This window comes from Patagioenas fasciata, chromosome 5 (genome assembly GCF_037038585.1).
Source record: "Patagioenas fasciata isolate bPatFas1 chromosome 5, bPatFas1.hap1, whole genome shotgun sequence".
NCBI classification, from domain to species: Eukaryota; Metazoa; Chordata; class Aves; order Columbiformes; family Columbidae; genus Patagioenas; species Patagioenas fasciata.
The window spans coordinates 46,989,175-47,013,402 of NC_092524.1; the positions used below are offsets into that span (position 1 = coordinate 46,989,175).

The 24,228-nt window shown below is 45.7% G+C and overlaps 2 protein-coding genes across 4 annotated transcripts in view; one reads left to right on the plus strand and one right to left on the minus strand.

Moving 5' to 3' along the window:
- The window catches only part of VASH1 (vasohibin 1), a 15,891-nt gene extending 10,262 nt beyond the window's left edge, over window positions 1–5,629 (plus strand). The window contains exon 7 of the mRNA XM_065838457.2: window positions 357–5,629. Within this exon, the coding sequence (XP_065694529.1) occupies window positions 357–429 (73 nt within the window). The 3' untranslated portion in view covers window positions 430–5,629. The remainder of the gene's footprint in view (window positions 1–356) is intronic.
- On the minus strand, window positions 2,840–22,673 carry ANGEL1 (angel homolog 1). 3 transcript variants are annotated; one of them, XM_065838455.2, is made up of 10 exons: window positions 22,505–22,673; window positions 20,086–20,685; window positions 19,330–19,556; window positions 18,672–18,741; window positions 17,817–18,250; window positions 15,701–15,827; window positions 14,747–14,857; window positions 13,877–13,946; window positions 13,296–13,459; window positions 2,840–12,446 (listed from the first exon to the last, which is right to left on the minus strand). In XM_065838455.2, the coding sequence occupies exons 2-10, from the start codon at window positions 20,450–20,452 to the stop codon at window positions 12,277–12,279; spliced, it is 1,740 nt and encodes a 579-aa protein (XP_065694527.1). In that variant the 5' UTR covers window positions 20,453–20,685; window positions 22,505–22,673; the 3' UTR covers window positions 2,840–12,276. The 3 variants fall into 3 exon arrangements, with proteins under 3 accessions (XP_065694527.1, XP_065694526.1, XP_065694528.1); XM_065838454.2 differs by lacking the exon at window positions 22,505–22,673 and adding an exon at window positions 22,313–22,458; XM_065838456.2 differs by lacking the exons at window positions 2,840–12,446; window positions 13,877–13,946; window positions 22,505–22,673 and adding exons at window positions 13,982–14,085; window positions 22,313–22,458 and having other exon boundaries at window positions 13,339–13,459.
- Between the last annotated feature and the right edge of the window lie 1,555 nt (window positions 22,674–24,228).

Genomic DNA, 24,228 nt, shown 5'->3' on the forward strand with positions numbered 1-24,228 from the left:
GAGGTGGAAGGCAACTCAAATATACAGTGGCTTCGCTAGCTGATATTTAACCTTATGCAGGGCTCTGAGCTCTGGTCTCTCACACACCTTTGCCCCAAAAAGTTTCCAAAAATTACAGTGCTGTCAGTGAGATTGTTTTCCTGAAACTGATCTGGGGTATCAGACTGGACTTCCTACTCTTCCTCACCTGCAATCTCTTCTGTGGAGATGGCTGGGAGAGTTACTGGAGGTTGCAGAATAATCCTGCCCTCAATAGTATAGGATAAGTCTGAAGCTTTCTGGTACCTTTTCCTGTGCAGCACCTCCTGACTGAAAAAAAACAGTTTCTGAATAGCTCTTACCTTCTTTGCTCACAGGCCATCTGGTGAGAAGAAACCTGCCGATTCCAAAGCCATGCCAGATCTCAATGGGTACCAGATCCGGGTGTGAAGAGAGCTGTGCCTTGTGTGCCTGGCTCCACAAACTTCTTGCTGGTCACAACTGGGACCTGGATCCACCTGCAGTGATTCTGACAAAGGGGACAGGGGAGCGGAACAGAGTGCTGGTCTTCCCAGGTACTTCCTAGTGGGCCGGTCCCAGAGCTGGATCCCATGGGTCCCAGAGGATTCACCTGCCTGTTTCTGGGAGAGGTGTCCATCTTAATTCACTGAAAGAAGTATTTTTAAAAAAATAAAAAACGTCTGTACGCTGGTGGGAGTTTGCTGCAGGAAGAATATGAAGTGAGCGGGGTCAGCCAACTTGCTATCAATTTTTTTTGTGTTGACAGCAAGTAGATGAAGCATCTTGTCAACAGTACTTCTTCCCTGTCTGCATAGAAGCCTTCAACCTATGCGAGGCCTGCAGGGCTGAGGGGGAAATGATGCTGCAATGGGATGGCCCCCAAATCTTGTGCAAAAACTCCTTGTTTTGTTATTACGAACACTTTGTTTAGCATTGCTCTTGTGAGAGACAGGGCTGAATTTGCTCAGCCTGATTTATTGATCATACATGGGCTTCTCATCTGGAGAAACCACATCCTCTGTGTTTAGTCCTGCCTATTTCAAAGCATTTCATTGTCTATGAGGTGGTAGACAGTGGGATGATGATCCTCTTTACCCACTGCAATGCTGGTGAGCTGTTGCTGTAAGTCCTTTTGTGGCTGAGTGGGTCAGGATATGCCTGCACCATTACCATATGAAAACAGGCACAGGAACCTCAGTCATCCCAGCAGTGGAGACAGGGGCTGGTGGGAAGCCTGAACTTTGAGTCATCTGTGTATCACCCTTCTCTCTATTAACTTCTAGTGACTGCTACTGTGAAAGCTTGCAGAAGGCACTTCAGCCACTGAGGTATGAGTTTTAAGACTAAATAGTTAAAGAAGGATTTAATTATGTGAACAGGTTTTACAAGCATTTCTCCATTCCACAAGGGTCTTTCCCTTTCCTCACTATAGTGTTAAGAGTTACAGACACCTGTTGGTGGAAAGCCCTGCTCAAGGGCATTGCTGCCACTTTCCTGACAGCTCAGCCTGGAGCTGCCAGAAGGTAGTTCTCCACCCCAGTCCAGGGCTGTGCTTGTGTGCTGGCTCTCTGGATAGCTGCAGTATTTAACAGCACCACTTATGGCAGCCTACCCCAAAGGGCTGGGCCTTTCTGCCTGCTTACAGCCTTGACTCTTCCTACACTTCTTTTCAGGGGAGTGTTGTATTACTGATTAAGCAGTGTAACACTTGTCAGAAATCTGGAGTGTTGTCAGAGCTCTCTTTGAAGCCTGGGGCCTGGAAACAATGGGGTTGCCTGAAGTTGTAACAGCATGGCCTTGAAGTGATCTGGTGTGTGCATCTAGGGCAGGACTGTCAAAACTCATTTTCACCGGGGGTGCCACATCAGCCTCGCCGTTGCCTTCAAAGGGCCGGATGTAATCTTGTCTAAGATTACATCCGGCCCTTTGAAGGCAACGGCGAGGCTGATGTGCCGCCCTCCCCCCCCCCGCGGTGGAAATGAGTTTGACACCCCTGATCTAGGGGGATGCAAAAACTGAGCTTGGGAGTGCGAGTACACTTGAGAGAAACCAAGTCTTGTTTTATCGCAGCACAGATGAGGAGCTAAACTTTCTGAAATATTACACATTTAATTTTGTTAGAACTGGGCTTATTCTTTCCTGTGATGTTGTTAAAAACATGATGGAGCTTAGTTCTACCAGGTTTTTGTTGCAGTTTTGCTTTGCCACACCCTCACATAAGCAGTGCTATTTTGGTGGCAGAGAATGGATTCTTATCCCTAAACAAATCAGCTCTCTGTTGAGTTAAAGCACTGTTAATCCTTGAAGCACCACCCACAAGCGATTTAACTCTGCCCTTACAGGTTCCTAATTGTACATCCTTAACTGTGATGTAACTTGCAAGGTGCTATATCCATCCACTGCAGTCTGTCCTTCCAAGCTCTCTTTGTAGCCTGTACTTTTCTGCTATGCTGTATGACCAGGAGGACAATCCACAGGGATGTGGTAGAACTTGCTGCTGATCCAAAATAAAGTTAATCCAGAAGAGGATGCCAGTTTCCAGAGCGCAGCACAATACCTGTCCCCTCCCTTGCACTCCAACTACACACAACAATTTGAAATTAGACAGCTGGAGCGAGCCAAGCACCCATGTCCTCTGGTCAGTTTTGTGTGGCTGTAACTTAAAATATTTAGTGTCTAGATGCTAACAATGATGTTAGCTGCAAAGGTACGTTACCTGTAAATAATACGGGCTACCTGGAAGCCACAAACTGCCTTTGCATAATGTTTCCTATGCAGCGGACTGAAAGTTCAGGTGACACTGTGAATCACAGGATAAATACAAGCAGCAGTCAGCAAGGAAGACTGAATGCCAGGTTTTATTAAAGTGGATGAAATGCAGAAAAAAAAAAAATAAAAGCCACTTAGATAAAACTAGGATGCATCCTTGCCATGATTTTGGTTGGCTGGTTAATTCAGAGTAACTGGAAAGCTCTTGAGAATAATTAGTAGCTTCATACAGAGGACATTAAATAGCTGGACAGACTTGAGCCTTTTTAGGTGGAAAGGAGGGGAAGTGTGTTGGTGAGAGGAAGACTTCAAAACAAATGGGGCAAGTGAGGAGTCAGCTGCAAGCTGATGATGCTTTCTTTAGAGCAGGGCAAAAAGGGATGCTCAGCAGTGTCAGATCACCAGGGCAGTTATGGCTTAAAACAAAATGCTTTGTTTGACCTAGTAATTAAGTGCTTTCCTGCAGGATGTAAGCAAGGCAAATAGCTTAGAAAATCAAAGGAAGTGCATGTTTAAAGAATGAATGACAGGTAAAGTTCAAGGTCTCTTAATCCAAAGTTGTAGTCAGACAAGAATATCCCTTTCAAGATTTAGTTGCACAATTATGTATGTTAGGAAACATTTAATTCTTCTTCTGTATCTAATGTTGATGACTTCTCAAGATGGACACAGGAACAGATATGAGCCCTCTCCTAGGGTTACTATTTCAAGCCTTCTGTGTGGTAGAATTCCTGCCCCTTACTCTTTCTGTATCTCCAGTTTAGCAGATGGTGCAAGAAACCGGAAAATGACCAAACAATTCTCCCTTTCTTGCTCTTACTCTCCCCATCTTTGTAACAAGATGAATCACTTCAACACAAAGCTTAGCTTCCTTGCTAACAAACAAGACAACATGTCCCTATGACACTGAGGATTAGTGCAACCCAGTCTTACACTGTGTGAAACGTGAGGGTACAATGAAAGATGAACTTCTGCACTTCCACTTCTTTCCTCCCTCATCCACCTGCTCTGGCTTCTGGTCTGTCTGCCTTTAACCATACAGGGAAAAAAGGCTGGACATGAGGTTTTTTCACTTCTGCAGCCTTAAGAGCTACAGAGAAGGAATGAAAATAAGGAATTGGACTGTAACTCATACTCTTTAGTGCCTGCAGAACAAAAAAGATGGATCTTGAGGAGCCCTATTAATTATTTAATGTTAAATATTAATATGATCATTCATATAGCTCTGAGGTGTAAATTTCACTGTTCAGTAGGTCCCATTTGGTGTCTCTGCTGCAGTGCGAGTCCTTCTGAACTCTGTGGAAGGAAACTGCATCCATACACTAGGAATGGAGAGACACCGCCTATGCTGTATGTGAAGTCTGAGTGGGCTTTGAAAGACTTGAGCAAATGCTGACCTGCTATTAGCAAAACTATTTTAAATGTAACGCAAATCTTGAAATAAGAATTCCTCTTTATACTTTTATGTAGACAAGTCCCTTGATACCTGGCCAACTGCATTTTTTTAAATGGATGAATGGATTAGTGAGCAAAACTTTCTGCTCTTGTGTCACTCTGGAGTCCAGCAGTCTGTGACACACTAGCCTTTTTTAACTCTGATATGGTGAGCTTAATGAGTTTTTAGGAACTTAAGGTATGTTAGCAAGTGTTTTAGCTGGGAGTGGAGTGCTTTTTTTTTTTCAGTTGACAATTTTACATGTGTGCCACTGTATAAGTCAGTATGTAGTATGGCTGGATCTACCAGAATAAACATCTCCAGAACAGTGGCTGAAACATAGTTTCTGTTTATGCAGTAGCTGTATTACTGTTATCAGATTTGTTTAACGTGAAGAATTTTTTATTTAAGTATTTCAGGTAAAAGCCTTAATCAGATGTCTGCCCCTTAAGGCAGGCTCACATGTGGTGTTGTATAGATTGAAACATGACTGTCCTTAAAATTGCAGGGTTTAAGAAACCATAATGAACAGAAGAATGCTCCTGGTGCCAAAGGGCAACAGTCTGGATTAGATGGGTTTAACCTTGCTCCACTGGCTTGGGTTAATCACTTCAGGTGCTTGCTTTAGCCACTTCTTGCTTCTAAGTCAAGTATTTCAAGTGGTCCTGATGATCGAGCACTAGATATAAGCGGGAGGCGCCCTGTGTCCCATGCAAACTGTGCATGCAAGTCTGGGTGAAATAACGCCACCTGTTCCAGTGGTCTTGCACTGTTGTCCTGTCAACACTGAGACCTGCATTATGGATTTATAAGTTAACCTAAGAGAGCAAGTGCTATTCTGGCTTGGTGTTTTCTCTGCCAGAGCAAGGTGGATTCGGTCCCTCTACCGCCAAGCTGAATTCCTTACAGAATGTAGTATTTTTGTCTGGTTTCTGAGCAGGCATTTACTTGTGTCACAACCACTTTCCTTCAGTGGTGCCCTGGCCCCATTTGCTCAAGAGCAACTCATCCTAGGCTCAGAAGGCTACTGAATCCCCCATAATCTCTGCAGAGCGGAGACTTCCTCCAGGTCAGGGTTGCGATGGTGCTAGTGGGACCAGAGTGGTCCCCTTCCATATACATCAGTATTCTACTGCAGCACTGATAGGGTGCTCCAAAACCATTTACATTTTTAACACTGGTACAGCTCAGCACTAAGAAATTGAAGGTTTCTTTCTTTAAGAACAATATCACATGTGTCTTTTTGTAATTAATCAGTGTTGTTCTGTGTTCTTATGTAGCCAACACAGAACTTGTACTTAGATTTAGTTCCTACTGCACTTCCCATAGCCCTCACATTGATACTTCCTCCTGTTTCCTTTGACATTTAAATAATAAAATTCCTTCTGTACTGCTCTCAGCTTGTGCAGAGAAAACAAGATGAAAGTACTGTCTTTCTTTCCAATTTAAACTTTCCCATTTTAAGTTATCTGAGAAGTCAAAGGCACAGCCTTAAGGAATGGTATCACACAGATTATGTTTAGAAGCCCTGTACTTGAAACACAGTGGACATGGAAGAACCCTCATTCTCCTTCAGTCACCTGAACAGGTGAGTATGTCTGTACACAGGTGAGTAGGCCTGTACACACAGAGGCAGCTGCCAGAGAGTAACTATGTATGTGGCTGTGTAGCAAAGGGTAAAACTCATTGTTTCCTCTTGAACTGCCATCAGTCAGGCTGGATGGAAAAAAAAGTGGATGCAGCAACAGAAACTTCAGTTTTTGAAACAATACAGTAAGGGTTAACACAAGCCTCTGCTTGCACTGCACTACCCTTCAGGATCCAGTCTCCCTTAGCAGCCTGAAAAGCAATTCTGCTTAAGCTCTGTAGTTTAGTGGCCTTCTAAACTAATGACCTCACCAAGAGTTCTCAAGACAAATGCTGGGTTAATGAAGGACAGTCAGCTGTGTTTCCCCAGCAAGGGGGATCCAACTTTATTCAGACTATCATCTTTCAGACATAACATACCCCTTCTCTCTAGGGAAATGAGTAATAGCTGGGACCAGGGCCAGGATGTAGGCAAGTCTGCAGTGTGTAGAGGAGAGGAATAAACAGCCCCTAACCTGCTACTCCAAAGAGAATGGCACATGCTATAGTTCTCTTGGCTAAGTTAATTATATTAACAACTTCTGCTCTGAGAGGAAGTATTTGCAGAGGACCTAGCAGGTGGTATGAAGAGACAAAAGAAGAGAGTAGCCACTTCGTAAGCCTGCATGGCCTGTGCTCAAGCCTGGGAGTTGACAACAGACTTCAGCAGCAGTAGAAGGCTTCTTGCTCCTGTTAAATACTTAAAAGACTAATAATATTAGCAAAAAAAGACTGAAATGCTATGACTTCTATAAACCTTTATTTCAGATGCGTGCTTGAAAACACCCTCTGGCCCATGTCTTACAGATTTTGCTAAAAAGCAGGAAACTCCTAAATCCCCTACAGATACATGGGTCAGGGTGATTGCTAGCTAGCCAATGGAGTGAGAAAGGCAAAACAGTGACTTAGCCACAGCTGAGATTAAAAATAAGACTTTCTGCTGCCTCTTAGATCAGGCTTTCCCCCCTCCTACTGATAGTTTCCACTGTTACAGGTTTTTAAGTCAGTTAGAGATTATACTACTTGGACCTAAGTGAAAAAAAAAAAAAACACACCCCACCCCACAACCCAGTCAACTACTATGCTCAGAAGCCCAAGACTGCAAAACTTACAGCTCTCACATGCCTAAAACCAAATGAATATCTATTAACAAGAGGGAGACTGAGCCTTAAGAGCACCATTCATGCTGGATTATGGAAGGCAAAGGCACACGGCATGCTGTGGACAGCAGGCTGTTACAGATTTCAGTGAAGTCAGCTGAGTTGGCTTTCTTGGTTTATATTTTTATTTTGGCAAAGAATGACTGCCATCCTACCTCCAGCCTTACTCAAGAGGAGGAAGGTGAGAGAGAAGTAGCTTTAGAATAACTACTGCATTCATCTACTCCCCACTCAGAAGCAGCTCCTGAAAGTGGACAATAACTGAATAAATTTAGGACCGCTGTAGAAGGCTTTCCATCCAGAAAGAAAAGACTGAAACACTAAATAGCATTGCTAAGGCTTGAAGTCAAGTTTTTTGTATGTATGAAAGACTGGATGGAACAAATGCATCTTTTGTTGTAGCACGTGCCAGTATGCCAGTCCTTCTCCCAGCTGCCACCTCAGCACCTTGAAAGCTGCTGTGTTTGTCTAACCGAAGTTAGGAAAAAACTTTCAGCTCCACTATTCATCATTCCTATTCCCTTCGAGCACAAGAATGTGCGGTCTAGGTCTGAAATAAATAAATTTAAAAATAAAAGGAAAAAGAGTTTCAAGACTAGAGTGACATTTTCAGTGGAAGTTGGAGGATAATCTGCCTCGACAGGAGAAGCCAAACTTGTACAGCTGACAAAAGGAAGGAGCTTTAGGCATGGCAGCTGTTAAATCAATCATCTTGGTTATCATATAGCAGGTGCGTTCTCTACAGAAACTAATTTTCTGTATATACCTTGAAACACCATTCAATGGCAGTGATCATGCAGTCTGCTCATTGCAGCCTGACAGTGCTGTGGAAAACGCTAAAGGCCAGGCAGCTGCGGTCTGGTAAGGAGCAGGTCGCAGCCAGCAATCCAATTATCTTGCACACCAGGAAGCCTACGGAAAGGAGATGGTGTCCCACTAAGGCTTCTAAGCTCCTTTAGATGAGCCACAAAAGGCTTAATCTGCATTTGGGTGAATCATGGATACTCTGCAAATTCCTAGGAGTACAGCCAATATATGTTTATTACTGCGGTGGTGGCAACAGGAGAAGAAACTGCACTGTAGTGACACCCTGCTTTGCAGACTGTTTGCCAACATGACTCTCAAGTATCATTAGAAGCAGGGTGTGTACCTTGATCGCTTCTTAAAAGAGATTCTCTCTGAGATGCTGAACTGTTCTTAGAACCTCTACAAGACTCCTGAGAGTGAAGAGGATCAAGTCTATTTCAAGTCAAGTATATTTCAGAGTTCTCCTGTGCTTCACAAAACAGGTGGCATACAGGTGGCATTAATGATAAATCTTAAATTTGTTTTTTTGTTTCATATAACAAGAATTATTCCCATCCAAGTGTTGATTTCAGAGCTCCCATCCTTCCCACTCTTAAGAGTTAAGGGGCGAGAGAAACCTCTATCTTACATCTTGATGCTATTTAAATATGGAGTTCATAATAAAACTTACCCCTAAAGAACTCCACCCATAGCTTTTAACTGAAGAAATACAGCTGCAGAAAAAAAAACCAAACATCAGTAGCTCAGAAAGATAACTGGATATAGCAGTCATGGGAAAACAGCTGCTGGAGCGATACCTCGTAATAAAAAGGCATGGAGAATGACCTCAAGCAGCAGCCAAGTTTCATTTATTGAGAAAAAAAACCTAGAACAATCATATTGTTTACCACTCCTCCATCCCATGTAATTGGGAAAACTGATTATAAAGGGCATTCTCCTGAACTGATGAACTTAAAACTCTGAGACAGTGAAGTCCAACTTCTAGCTAAATAGCATAATTAAATACCAACTAGCAGCTGTGATGCAAAGTAAGCTGTTGTCTAGCAAAGATACTGTGTCAAATACGCGTTTTCCTCAACAGCTGCATGCTCCTGCAGCTTAGGACACCGGTCACAGGGTATGTATACACACTGCCAGTGGTCTCTGGCATCCCTTCCCCTAAGTACCAGTCTCCTTGAGCTCAACATCACTACTGATGTAGATGATCCTACCTCCATGATACCTTCCTTTTCTGAATACAACAGATATTCCTGTTCCACTTTTACAGTCATTTACAGACCCCTCTGTAGTTCATCAGAAAGCTGTGCTAATGACAACTAGCCATGCATTTAAGTCAGGAAACAGTGTTAAGAGCTACAACTGGGATCTTAGCTCTGCTTCCCACCACAAGTTGTTCATTATCACAGCCTCTTCTTATATCACTGTGAGCTATTCTCTAAGCATCACAGAACACATTCTTTTCTTGCTACAGCTATATAGCAGTTGCTATTTTAGTGGTAGGGACTCTTTGCCCCGTCCCACCTCCAAACTTCTCCTATAGTTGCCCACAGCCAGAGGTATTCACAGGTGTCCAGATCCATTTGGTGTTAACTTCAAATTGCTCTAGAACACAGGGTTTTTTTTCGTTCCTAAAATAGGTCAGCTCTGTAGTGGTCTATACCAGAGCTTCAGGGACATTCATTAAAACAACCACAGTGATTGACTCCTCAACTCTGTCTCTGTGTGTCTGTATGCAGACACTCGCAACACAACAGTTTCACCTATGAACACCCAAGGAAGCAAGTGTGAGCCAAGACCTTGGGAGCTGCAGGTCCCTCTGGGAGCTTTCTGACCTTCAGAAGGAAGAATCAGAGGACTTGCAGGCATTGTCCTGTGGTTTCTCAGCACATGACTCCACCTCCAGTGTTCAACAACCTAACCATTCCAAGTTCATTCCATACTATTCCATGTACTGAAAGAGGAAGCATTAGCTTGATGCAATGCGTGGAGCAGGAGGGCTGCGTTCACAGAAACATGCACACCCCCATCAACTGCCCACCAGACCCAGCCAGCAATTACAACCAAAGCAAACTGCCCAAGTTGTAGGTGCCAACACTGTGTGTCACAGTGGTTTTTGTTTTGCTTTTGGGTGGTTGTTTTTAAACCCTTAGTGTCTTCCAAGTTTCCTATTACAACGTTACCAGCTGGAGGATGTTATTTGCAACCAGGCTGCTTTTTGGCAACCTCTTTTCAAGCCTGGCAGAAAACAAACCTCTCAGTTCAGTGATTTCCCTTTCCTCCCCTGCCTTTACAAATACAATCAATTACGAAATCAGAATAAGAGTACTTGGAGAAATTATTGCAACTGTCAGCCAAACAGAGCCATAGAAACACACAGCTCTGCATCACTCCCCATGTACGAACACCAGTGTCACCCCAGAACCATTACCTGTGAAACTAAGGGCAAACAAAGCTTCAGACGTATTCACCCCCAGACTGCTGTTCACTTATACAGACTCCTGCATGTTATCCCAACTGGGGTAGCAAAAGCCATCCACACGTCACCAGGCAAATATCACACCATCTGGCAGGGGCAAGAAGAAAACATGCAGTCCTGACACAATCATATGGGCACAGAACACAACCCACACACACCCCTCTTGTTTCTGTAGAGTTTACAGAAGTGAGCTGTAAAAGATCAGCAGTACTTGCTTTCTTTGGGAGGAGGGGAAGGGCTCCTGAATGCAAACCATTTTGCAAGACAAGCCCAATGCCAAATAAACCACCTCTGAGATCTGGGGATGTGCTGGGAGACAACAGCTAGGCCCAATTCTTCCTTCTCTCCAGCCTTCATTACTACCACCACATGTAGCTCATTTGTCCTCTCCTCTTTCACATCCCAGCCAGCAAAGCCTCTCCGACTGTTCAGCTGCTAAGAGCAAAAGGTGCTGCAGTTACTTTGTGGGGTCTTTTCTTATATTAGAAAAAATTTATTTTTCAATACAGAAAGTAACATTTAAAATATGGAAGTCCCCCAATATAACCCAAGAAGAGAGAACAATATTTCAAGTCTCCTCGTACCTTCCCACAAAAACCTGAAGTGGGAACAGATTTCCCTGCCTCATTTGTAAACAGAAGATTGATAATGTTTCCACCAATATTGCTTTCATCTCTCAAGGAAAAACTGAGCACCATATGTCAGGCTGAACTGGGGAATCTGTCCTAGGAACAGGCATAGTTCTATTGTTTTTGTACAGGCCAAGCCACTGCTGACAAAAGTACATTGATAGGACACCAAAGGTACACTGGGACCCAAGCGACTGACAAGCTGGCTCCATGTTACACAGCCGTCCTCTCCGTCCCAAAACCTGCCCAGAGACAGGAGTCAGTACAAGTTCTACCTACAAAAACAGGGCTGGCTCCAGAAGAAGGCAGTAGCACCAACTTCAGTCTGGTGCAGCAAGATGCTACAGCTTGGCCATCTGACCCCTGCTAGGCTGAATGCAATAGGGAGGGCACAGAGAAAGAACAGGGCAAGTGACAAGTATCAGTTCTTCCATCTGATGGCTCTGCTGCCTCTCACATGCCTTCCATTTTCATCTTGCTTTTGGGACCTCTCAGACCTATACAGTCCTGGGGCTGTCATGCCTTACAGGACAACTTTTTCCACCTGATATTCACTGGAAGGATTTTAAGTATTTTTCCTACATGTGCCGAACTCGGTACTGTTCTGAGACTGTTAAAAAGGAAGAGTGCCTTCCCCAAGGCTTCTAAGTTTTTGCTGCAGTTCTAGAGCTCCTGCGGGTGGCTCTGCAGAACCCCTGGCTCCACTCCTGACAGTCCCATTCCCTGGTCCACTAGTTACAGCAGGCAGCTTCTTGTAGAAACTGTTCAACTACACAAACCCTTCTGCAGCAAGGCAGCCCTTACACATTACAAAGTAAAAGCCATTTCCAAACAGCAGAGCCAACACTCTCAAAGTCAACACAACAACTAGTCCTAAAAGGACTATACTTCATACATAAACTATCACTGAGAAATTAAAACAACCATTGTTCTGGTGTGAAAGAATACTGGCGTGTACATCCACCGCTCCTTGGTGGCAATTAACTAGTCAGAAGTAGGCAGCGTTGTCCCCTCTTTTCCAGCTCCCTGAAGATCTCATATAGGGACAAACAAACATAGGAGTCATGCTGGTTCCTGCAGCACTAAAACATCTGCTGAGCAAAGCAGTGGAACAAGAATCCCTTTCAGAGATGGCAATGCCTGAATACAACTGGAAGCCCACTGGGAACACAGCTCAGCTTTGCAGAAACCCACAAAATACCAACACAAAAAGCACTCCAACTGTCCCATCCCTGCTTTTTGCGAGGGCATGAGGGGAGAAAAGGACTTTTAGGGCATGCCAAGGAAAGGAGTTTTCTTGCAAGCAGGTGGTGCAATCCAGAGCCTCATCTGCTGTATTCAGAACAGCTTTTCTCTAGGGAAAGGGAACCAACACTAACTCTCTGTGAGGCTGGAGATCTCCAAGCCAAAGCTAGCCAGCAGGCAGAGATGATCAGATGAACAAAAAGGATTTGGTAAGCCATTTGCCATCAACAGAACATCTTCAGACAGAAGGGAAAGGCGGCCAAGCAGCTTCAGGGCTCCATCCTGGTACAGCCTGCGACCTGACAAAGAAAATGGAAACATCAGCCACAGACTGGTGCTGTATATTAACTCTTTACAGTCACAGGAGGATGCTTGTCAATGCTTTCCTGTTGTTTTCCTGATGAACGAAGAGTGCCTGCACAAACACTGCATGCACCTTTGAGCCTAGATGTGAAAGCAGTGAGCATCTTATAATACTGCTGTTCAATGTTCTCATATACTTGCAGGCACAGGAATAGAGTATACACTAAATTGATCAGGCAGTTGCTTAAATTGGTAGTTCCATTCATGGTACTAAGTCCCAGCAATAGCTTCAGATTCTCTGAGGAAGAGGAATTCATCTCTTCATTCCTAATCTCCTCCCCAAAATTGATTCTGACACGATCCAAACTGTCAAGAGACAGTTCCTGGATGCATTTACAGGCAGTCTTTCATCAATGTATCTCATGTTTCAGGTAGCAAAGAGGTGGTGCCACTGTAACCAGATTCACCACATCCTAAGGCCCGTATGTTGTCTCAATCAGACCAGAAGTCCAAGCCTTGAACTTTGGTCCCAACACTGCCTGTTACCAAGAGCACAGGTAAGATCCTTATAAAGAAGAACAGCATCCATTCTGTTCCAGCTTCCTCAAGAGTCTACATGAACCTAAGCTCAGCAGCTTCAGTTTTTCTACAGCAAAGATGAAGCATCTTCTCATGATACCTGAGCAAATGTTGCTTCCACTTTGTGCATCATTTCAGCCGAAGTCACGCCCTGTAGATCCACCCCAACTTAATGAAATGCACTGCCCAACACCAAGCTGCATGCTGACACGCCTCACAGCCCTCTCCCAACATCACAGGGATAAGCCCCGCACTGTCACGCTCACCTAATCTGTTCCTATTCTCCACGGGCTCTGCTGAGTAGAAGATATAATCAACAGTGGCTCCAAGGCCCATGGGCATTGTTGTGACCTCTGGGCGTCCCCTCTGTGGCAAGAAGTGGCTGTAGACGGAAGTCAGATTGAGGCCATGCTGGATAATGCCTGAAGACCTGCACATGAACAGCTATCGTTTACCAAGGAAGGAAAGAGAACAATGCAGTGTTCAGCACTGCACTCACAGTTTAAGTTGGATGTTCCCTTGCTGATGCAACTGGCCAAACTATTTTTATTTTGTGAACACATAAAAAACAGTCTTTCAGAATTATTCACTCCACTTACACCAAAGACTATGGGCTTCCTTTGTCTCCAATACCTGCCTATGTCCTTCATTGTCAACCTTACAACACTGACAGAGCAGCACCCTGCTGCTGGGACAACCCTGGGTAGGTCTGGCTCTTCCAGACCACACTCCTTGCTCTCCACCACCCTCATATTAATTTCAGTGTTTACTTTCAGCCAGGTTTTCAGTGCTCAGGAAAATGAAACTGGGCTCAAAGAGTGGGGCCATTGAAGGTGCACCAAATTACCTTGGGACGAATGGCTGGGGATCAGGGTCTTTCACCATGACAGCAGGCTTGGGCCAGTGTGCAGGGCGGTCTGCAAAGGAGCAAAGAGATTCCAGCCAGACTTACACAGATCCTGGAAGAGGCTGCTCATCCCAAGTCTGAGAAGCTTCTCTTGAGACCAAATGCATCTTTTTGCCCAAGAAGAGCAGATAGCTTCCAGCCACAGGCACCTTAAAGAAAAATATTCAAAGGAAACTCCAGCTCTAAGACTAACAGGAACATCCTAAGAGCAGACCAGAGCAAGCACCTGATAAGTCATATTCTGTCCTGGTAAGAACATGCCCTTAAGGCACTTATTATCAAAGCACGGGGTACTTCAACCTTTGCTCTCAAATCAAGTTTATCTGCGTTAGCCTACAGCTTACTCAAAGGTTGTCTAGAAAGGCAGAACATAAATGGAGAGAGCAGAACCAGCCATGCCACGAGGCCCAGTGGTGAGGCAGTGTCTACTGGGTACCAGCATCCAGAGACATTTATGTTGTGGCCATTGTGACATTACAGTCTGCAGGTTTGTCCTCCCTCACCAAAAATCTTGAAGGAGAAAAAAAAATGTACACATATATATATATTTCACTTTATAAGAAACTACAAAAAAAAATTTGTAAGACTTCAAAAGAAGCTGAATCGCAGTCCATCTCAAGAAACACTGTCGGCGTGTATGAGGGTGATAAGGTTGTACTCCTCTGAGCTCTTATGGAATCCATTAGTAATCACACAGCCACAGAAAACACCCTTCTGCTTTCCCCTCTTCTCACCAGGTATTACCTCCACCTCGCATTTTCACCAAATCCAGCTAAGAGAGTAACAAGCTGAAAAATCTCCCATTAATACCTGGTTTAGCATCTGTCACACCTTCCAAGAGGACCAGGTGTGGTGGTCGTTCACAGGCAACATCACAAAAATGAAACTGGAGCAGGAAGTTCCGGCTGTATTTACGTCTGCCTGCAGAGAAAAATACAAGTTAAAAGAAGAAAACTGCAGCAAAGTCACATCTATAGGGAACATCTGCATAATCTTTAGATCTTCAGACCTCTTCAGTATGAGGGAGGTTTTTGTGTCCAAGTAGTCTGATACCATGAGGATTGGAATCACTTAATAACCTAAATGTAGAACAGAACACGTGCAAATGTAGCAGAACAGAACACAGTTACTGCTACCCCTTTAGCTAATGCAACAGTCATGGCCAGCACCTTGATGAAACAAATTAAGAATGTTGCCTTTGAGACATCACAAGTTCAAGGACTTTTAAGCAGATCAGCGAGTGTGTAACTCAAGGAAATGTCTGCCAAAAAAGAAAAAAAATTCTGGAGATCCGGTTGAATACAAGTCCTACGTTCAAGACTCCAGCAAAAGCTATTTAATGTGGACTGCTTCAATTTTTTTAATCCACTCTAAGAACAGTAAAGAACAGCCATGATTTTTTTAATAGTGGTGTGCAAATACTGCCAAAACCGCTCCCACAAACACCTGCAGCTGAAAGCTGTGCCTACTGAAAAAGGTTTACAACTGCACAAAAGCTAAGTCTGGGAATATGAAAGAGATACAGAGGGCAGTGGTTACTGGTAGGTGAACACTCAGCTCCCGACTAGAGAAAGAAAATGGCAGAAACTGGGCTACAGCAATAGACTCCAAAAAAATAAATTGAATTCATTTACTGAGGAAACAGAAGGGAATCTTTGCTGAGTGCATCATGCAACACATGCTCAAGCTACTCATAGAGACAGCAAGGCCCACAAACTGCCCATTCGCAGCAAGCTCATGTTGTCAGTGCACACCAGAGCTCACCTCGTTTCATTGGCTGGCACAGGGTGACATATTGGCAGTTGTCTGTTATACCCAGTGAGCTCGGCAACAGTGGGGACAGCAGCTTCCGTGAATATAACTGTTGGGAAAAGTCTTCCTGACCAGACACCTGCAAAGAGGCCAGAAACAGGAGGGGAAACATCAGCAACACAGAGCAGAACCTTTGCAAGCCACAGACAATGGACATATATATACTTGCCAAAAACGCACTCATAGAAAGGTATGAATTAAGCTATTCAGAGTGTGGTGCTGACATAATAAACCTTCAGCTGTGGGGAACAGACACAATTAGCTAAAAGTTACCTGACCAAGATATTACATTTATTACTGAACTGATGATTTAGCTTCAAAGACAATTATGTATTTAGAACCATTTTGATTGGAAGAAATTCTCAAGATCATCAAGTCCAACCATTTAAACTGGTTTAGTGCCAGTAAACTGTAAATTTATACAGTCCTAAAATTACATTCGGCCCTTTGAAGGCAACTGCGAGGCTGATGTGGCCCCCAGTGAAAATGAGTCTGATACCCCTGCACTAAACCGTGTCCCTAAGAACCTCATCTACACATCTTTCAAACACCTCCAGACATGGTGATTCAATCAGTTCCCTGGGCAGCACATTCCAATGCCTGACAACAATTTCTGTGAAGAAATTTTCACTAATATCCAATCTGAACCTCCTCTGGAGCAACTTGAGGCCATCTCCTCTCGTCCTATCACTTGCTGCTTGGGAGTCCAACACCCTCCATGCTACAACCTCCTTTCAGGTAGTTGTAGACAGTGATACAAGCGAGGATGCTGTTGGCCTTTCTGGCCACCTGGGCACACTGCTGGCTCATACTCAGCTGCCATCAACCAACACCCCCAGGTCCTTTTCTGACAGGCAGTTTTCCAGCCACTCTTCTGAGCCTGTAGTGCTGCCTGGGGTTGTTGTGACCCAAGTGCAGGACCTGGCACTTGGCCTTGTTGAACCCCATACAATTGGCCTCAGTCCAATGATCCAGCTGGTCCAGATCCCTCTGTATGGCCATCCTACTCCCCAGCAGATCTATCATCTGGAAACTTACTAAGGGTGCATTCGATCTCCTCATCCAGATCATTGATAAAGAGATTAAACAGAACTGGCCCCAATAGTGAGCCCTGGGGAACACCACTTGCGACCGGCCACCAACTGGATTTGGTTCCATTCACCACAACTCTTCGAGCACGGCCAACCAGCCAGTTCTCTACCCAGCCAAGAATGCACCCATCCAGGCCATGAGCTGCCAGCTCCTCCAGGAGAATGCTGTGTGAAACAGTGTCAAAGCCTTTACTAAAGTCTAGGTACACAATGCCTACAGACTTTACCTCATCCACTAAGCAGGTCACCTTGTCATAGAAGATCAGGTTTAGTCAAGCAGGACCTGCTTTTCATAAATCCATGCTGACAGCGCCTGATCATCTGGTTGTCCTGCACGTGCTGTGTGATGGCACTCAGGATGATCCGCTCCACAACCTTCCCTGGCACAAAGGTCAGACAGACAGGCCTGTAATTCCCCAGATTCTCCTTCAGGGTGTCATATTTGCCAACTTTCCAGTCAACTGGGACCTCCCCAGTTAGCCAGGACTGCTGATAATAATTGAAAGAGGCTTGGTGAGCACCTCTGCCAGCTTCCTCAGAACCCTTGGGTGGATTTGATCATAGACATACAGTAACAGGTAACCACATAAGACTCAAGCATAGGTTCCCATTTCTGACTGTTTTCAGATCAAATATGCACATAAGATTCCAGTAAGTCTCTGCTGAGTTCTATTTCCCTGTGCTTCCAGTCACCTAGGCACTGAAATCTCATAGCAAAAGGAGAGCCAGAACCTGAAATTAAGTGGTCTATTATCACTGGTCTGCCTCAAAAAGAAACCAAAAGAGCAGCTGTGGAAACAATACGTACACATTTGTCCAATTCTTTCCCCAAGAGTGCTGGAGGCTTTGGAGAAGACTGCTGTGTAACTGCATTCAATATTCAAACTATTTCCTCATGAGATAAAGCATGCAGCCATGCATTTCTCTAGCAGCATGCAATAAAGAGCTACCCCATCCCAGTTCTGGCTGACACCTACCTTCCAGGCTGGCATCCCATGGTAGGAAAGTTCACCATTCCGGATGAATTTGTAGAGTGGAGAATCAGGTACAGAATTCAGGTCTCCACACAAGATGACAGGATAGTAGCTGCCTTCAGCAGTTTTAGCAATCTTGTCGATCTCTGCTAGAAGCAGGGCCATCTGGGCCAGTTTGATATCTCCCCGCCGGGGATTGAACAACACATGAGTGTTGGCCACACACAAAGGACTGACTGCCTTCAGATCCAGGCCCTCTGGGAGCAGAGGCTGCAGCAGCAGCACCAAGCCCACATTATCCCGATTGAGGACCTCCAGGCCAGGACGGAAGTATTCTACGGGGGTGTGGTTGATCAGCTGGAACCTGCTGTGCTTATAGCACACAGCACAGCCATCTGTCTTCGTCCCGGTTCTTCGTTTATAGAAGCATGCAAAGCCTGAAAAGAAACCATCACCTATTTAAAGGTTTATCTAGTCACTACCTCAGGATCCCCACATCAGCTGAGGAGTTCAGCAAGTCCATGTAGCAGAAGAGGTTCCTACTACATCTGGGTACAGCACTATACCCTATTCTGTGCCAATAATCACAGTCTATCACTTATCACTGAGGGTATTTTCTCTCTCCTTGTCCTCCTAGGACCCTCTCAATTTTGCTACTCTGATCTGTCAACTCTGAGAAAGATCAGTTACAAAAGAAAGCGTATGGGTCTAGGCAGACAGTTCAGAAGTAGAGCCAGCACCCACCCGACGAACAGGAAGAGCTCCCTCCACAGCAAGTGCTCTGAAGACATTAAGCAGGAAGCACTGCTGGGCCAGTCCCATGAGCTGGAGGTACAAACACACAAAAGCAGGACATACCCATCTCCTTGAATGCTGGTTCCAGCTGCTCCTGGTAATGGTTCTCTTGCACCTCCTGGAGACACAAAACCTGGAAAGAAGGCAGAAACCTCACTCGCTTCACCAGCATTTGCTAGTTACCTTGTTTTGGGGAAGGAAGAAAGTGGAAAGTATACTCACATACCAACCCTGCAACCAGAAAGGTCATCACTGCAACTCTGTCCTGTACTTTCCAGATAGAGAGCAATAACTTTCTGGGTCACATTAGCTTATTATTCAGTTTTCTGATGACAAGGCAGAAGATCCTTCATCCCACAAAGAGGATTCAAGTAACACAGAAATCATAAAGTCCTCTTCTATGCAGTCTTCCCCTCCTGTGCTGCCTTATAAACTTGCTCCTTTCCTTATCTCTTCTTTCTCTACTTCTGCTGTTTAAAGAAGTTAAGCCCTGCTATCAAAGTATGACTATTTTCTACAGTAACACAATCAAAGCAAGATAAACACACAAAAGACCATATGCACAATGCCTCTAACACTCTCAGAGGAACCAGTGTTCAGTTACGAGGCAGGTAGCATATCATAAGGATTTCCCACCCACTTTTTTTTTTTTTACTATTAGATAAAACAAGGAATTCAAATTCTGGTGGCACTGACGTGAGAAAGGCCAAGTCATACTCACATCAGGATCCCAGTGCTGGATCTCCTGCAAAAGGTTTGGAAGGCGGTAGTTCCAGCTCAGGATGTCTGGATGACAGTGTAGATAGAGATCAAGACCCTGCTCCACCAGGTCCTGGGCAAGGATGTTGTAAGACATGACTCGAAATTCAAAGAGAGAAGTGCTTTTTGAGACCTGTTCTAGCACAGAGGGCTGGACAGAAAGATCCTCCCAGTCTCTCCATAAAATATCTACATGCAAGAGACAAAAAGCCAAGTTACAGCCATGCTGGATACCCTGCCAACAGTTTTGTTCCCCAGGGACCCAAAAAACAGCCATTCTTATTCTCTGAGCTAGGGTATTCTAGCCTCTGAGCAAACCCTCACCCAATCTGATTATCAGGTGCTCTTTTTGGATGCCTTTGGATAGCTGTCAATGGGGCTGACATAAAAGGAGACCACAGTCAAGCATACTGAAATACCTGACCAGCTTTTGGGTGCTTTTTATATTATAAAGCCAGTACTTGGGAATAGTTCCCGAGAAATGAACATACATTGATGTTCAGACCAAATGGTCTTAGCACAGAGACTACTAGCTGTGACGAGCCCTTCCTCAGCAAAAACTCACTTTACAGCTTTCACTAGCAGATCCTGTCAATTCTGCATGGACAGATACAATCAATGTCTTACTGACAGCAAGCTCAAACACAAGAACCTGACCACATTCACTACAAATGTAAATTCCAACCCAATCATTAGATTCAGAGCTGTTACTACTGACCATGGTAGGGAACCTCTGTCAGGAGAGGACAAAATTGCACCGTATCCTGAATGGGCCAGGCTGTGGGCTCTGTTGGCACTGTCTCTTCATCAAGTGCTAAACTCCAGGCCAGCACAGCTGGGTCTTCATTCTGCACCTTCACACCAACTGTGCCACAGCCAGCTATCTGGTGATCCATCTGTGGTGCCACAGCTGCCCAAGGGGCACTGTCTGCTACAGCCACTGTTTCCTCTGCTGGTAATTTTGTCTGTTCAGTCACTGCATCATCTCGTGATTCTGAAGAAGCCAAGGCATGGAGCTCTGTGAGCTGCTGGCCAGCACACTGGGTGACTTCCGGAGCCAAATTCAGGTCACTGAGGCTAGTCATCAATAGCTCTGAACCTTCTAACCAGTCACTAGTGAGTGTAACTGATACTTTCCCCTCTGCTGGAGCACTCTCATCGGCTGGCAAATTCCCTGCTCCTTCTTCCAGCCACTGCTGTAGAAGGGCTTCTTGCTCTTCTGGGACCAACCTTCCTCTCGTCGCAGCAAAGACGCCTTCTACCTGGGTGGACGTGCTCTTCGCCAGAAGCACATTCTTTCGACAGGTAAAGAAAGCATCTGCCATTTAAAAGCAAACAAAACCAACATAAGACAGAAGGAAAACTTTTCTCACTCTTTTATTTTTCCTATATGTTTGCTATAACTCTGTGCAATACAACTATTCAGTATGGGAACCCAAACAAATTACTTCTCTGAAGAAAAACAGTTACAGTCTGAATAACTTACCCTGCCTCTTCCTGAACACTAGCCTGCAGTCCAGTTCTAATTATGATAGTCAAAGTCACGGAACCTGTACAGGATGGCTATGGCTTTACCAACTCTAGAGAATGCAATTCTAACTTCTGTAGTGCCGCAGCCAGTCAGCCAAGCTAAAAGGCCTTGTGGAAACTACCAGCTCTCAGCAACACTTGTAAACGTACAGATTGTGGAAGCCAGCTGATGGGGGCATGGGCTAAGAAGCCAGGCTCTTGCAGATGACCACTTGGAGCAAGTTTCTTTCCAAAGATTGAGTAAGAAACTAGTGCTCAGCTAAGAGAATCAAACATATCACAAGAATATGTTGCAGAAGAAAAACTGTTCTGTTATTAAGAGATGAAAAATAAAGACACCAAGGGACCAACATGTGCAGTTAAAAGCATTATTAGAGAGAATGTATACATAGAAGTAGTCCTGGTAAGAATTACAGATCACCTAATTACTGACACCCATGGTAACAAATTTTAAAAACGTTGCTGTTAATGTAACACTTGAATATACTAATATTGGCAAGGTAAAGTAGAAAAAGAAAGGGACTCTTTTCACTTGTACCTATATGAGATGACAGCATTTACGTTTTGCTACGAATCCTGCACAGACACTGGTCCCTACTGTTGACTCATCAGTTTTTGTTGTCTACAGATCACTTTTTTGCTGCTATATCCCTGTGACAGCCAGTCAGCCAGAGCAGTAACATACAGGAGTTGGCAACATCTGTTTAAGCTTTTACTGTATATTTTGTGTCAAAGCTTTCTGTACGTATCATAAATGGGGCTTTAAGAACCATACTTCTCTCTGTAGTTTTGTAATTCAGTTAATGAACATCAGAAACACCAAAGTACCCAAGTTACATTTTCGCACACCACCAGCCTGACACGGCTCTTCCAAGAGCCTGTTACTATAGGATGGGAGCTGAATCTGAGAGGAGACAGGTAGCTGCTCACTATGACCACGGTGTGCTGGTGGCTGCTACAGGCCTGGGGACACGTTCAGGCAGGAGGGTGGTTTTACACCAGCACAGTCACCAGCGACTATGAAGTAGCTGTACAGATCTAGGAAACTAAGTGAAACACTGGGGGCAGGAGGCTCGGGCCTCCCCGCAGATTGCACCCGCCGCTGCTGCACAACAGCCGGCCTTCTTTCCTCCACAAACCGAGCCCCCGCGCCGCCCCGGCCCGGCACAAGTGCCAACGGCACCTCGGGCAGCGGCCTGGGCCCCCACCCGCCTCTCCTGCCGCCTGGGGCGAAGGACTCAGGGAACTACGGGGCGGCCAGCAGGACCCTGGCTCCCAACCGCCGAGGCACGTCCGGCAGCATCCCCCGCAGGCCCGGCGGAGGGGGAAGGCGAGGGGTACTCGCACCCCGCCCCTGAAGGCCCCCGCCGCCGCCTCCCCCGATTCCCGCCGCCGCCCGCCCGGGGCCGGGTTACCTCGGAGGGCCCGGAGGAGCCGCGCCGCCGGCAGCAGCACGTAGCAGAGCACGGTGCCGATCATACCGCCCGACGCGGCTCGGCCTCCACCGCCCCCGGCCCGGCCCCGGCGAGTCGGCGCGCCGGCCCCGCCTCAGAAGCGACCGTACGGCGCGGCCTGGGCCTGAGCCCCGGCGCCGCGCAGGCACTCACCGCGCCGGGCCGGCACCGCGCTGGGCCGCCGCGCTGCAGGGGCTAGCGGCCGGCTCGGGCCTGGCCCTCCTAGTGCGCCGCTCCGGGCCGCCGCCCCCGGGAGGCCGCGGCCGACAGGTGGGACGGCCCCAGCTGGTCGACCCCGGCCAGGGTGGGGCCGTGCCCGCCTCGCTGTGGGGCCGGAGCGCAGCCGGGGCCCAGGCTCGGCCCCGCCGCGGGCGCACACGTGGCCAGGTCCGGCGACGGGGCTCAGCAGCGCTGCGATGCCCGGGGGTTCAGCAGCTGTGACCCTAAACAGGGTGACAGCAGCTTTCTGGCCCCATCACCCTGAAATTTGTGTTGTCAAACAAAAGTTCTCACGCCCTGTTCTCTGGAAATCCAAACTGAAAGGAAAATTCCCAGGAATTTTTTCCCCTGGAAAGCTTAGTAGCAAAGTCTCATTTGCTCCAGATGAGTTAATAATTAGACAGGCTTTGCAAACACCGTCGATGATAGTCTAGGTTTTGCAGAGGGCAAGCTGTGTGTGGACAAAGGCCACTGGGGATGGGTGAAACACGGCTGTGGGAGCCTGCCTTCCCTCAGCGTGCTGCTCACAGGTCACCACAGCTCTGCGGAATCACCCCCTCCCACCTGGCTGTGCACACACTGTGCCCTGTGCAAGATGAAACCAGTCACATGTTGAAAACTGACAGTTTCATATGAAAAGAGGAGTCCTGGCTGAAGTCCACGTTTTAAATGTTTTGCTTCATTCCACATTTGAATGCAGAGTGCTGCCAGACTGCCTCCTTGATGGTGACCTGCTGCTATCTCATGGTTTATACTCAGACAAAACACTTTTTGAGGGACAACCTGCCTCTTACCCTTTTTGTGTATGGTGATTAGCACAACAGGTATCCACGGCTAGGATCTGAGCTGATGTTATAATGTATATACATAATAATCCCACCGGTCTCATTTTCAAATCCCTATTTATAAAACACCACAGACACAGGGATTTGTCTCAAAACCCACAGATGTCCCTGGCAAAGCACAGAACTGGACTGTGGTCTCCCATCTCCTGCTGCAGTAACGAAACCTCTGGAAACCATCATTGGTTTCTAGTCCAAAAATGGAGAGAGTTCTTCAGAGGAAGGACCCACAACATTAAGGGCTGATGGCTGTGGCATTTAAAACAAGGCTGTTCTTTAAAAGGAAACATCTAAGACAGTATCTTCAGACCCAACCCACATCAGTATAATCAGACTGAAATTGGAGAAGGATGTTAGATGGTGCCACACACAAGCAAGTATCTGGACAGCCACAGTTGTTTGGCCTACAGTAAAAAAAAAAAAAAATTTACAAACTTTGGCAATAAAATCAAAGCTGACAACAGTCATCTGCTTCAGGGTCAAACCCTCCACTGGCTTTTGCGGGATTTTGTTCTATATCCAAATATAACCTACCATGGTCTCTAATGACTGGACTACTTGAGAGGTTTATGTAGAACCTAGGGGAATAAAACCACTAAAAATACCCTGTCCTTGGGAAAATGGACTTTTTTTCCTCTCTGTATAGCCCATATTACACTGTGTAGGATACTAAACTTCAAAATATGTACAAGAGATAATGTTCACTGAGCATCACCCATAATGGAACGATTTCTAAACATACATATTTGTTCTGTTCAACTCTTGTCAGAAAGCCTCGTCTGTTACAGTTTTGGTGTTAGCCACTTAGGAAAGGTC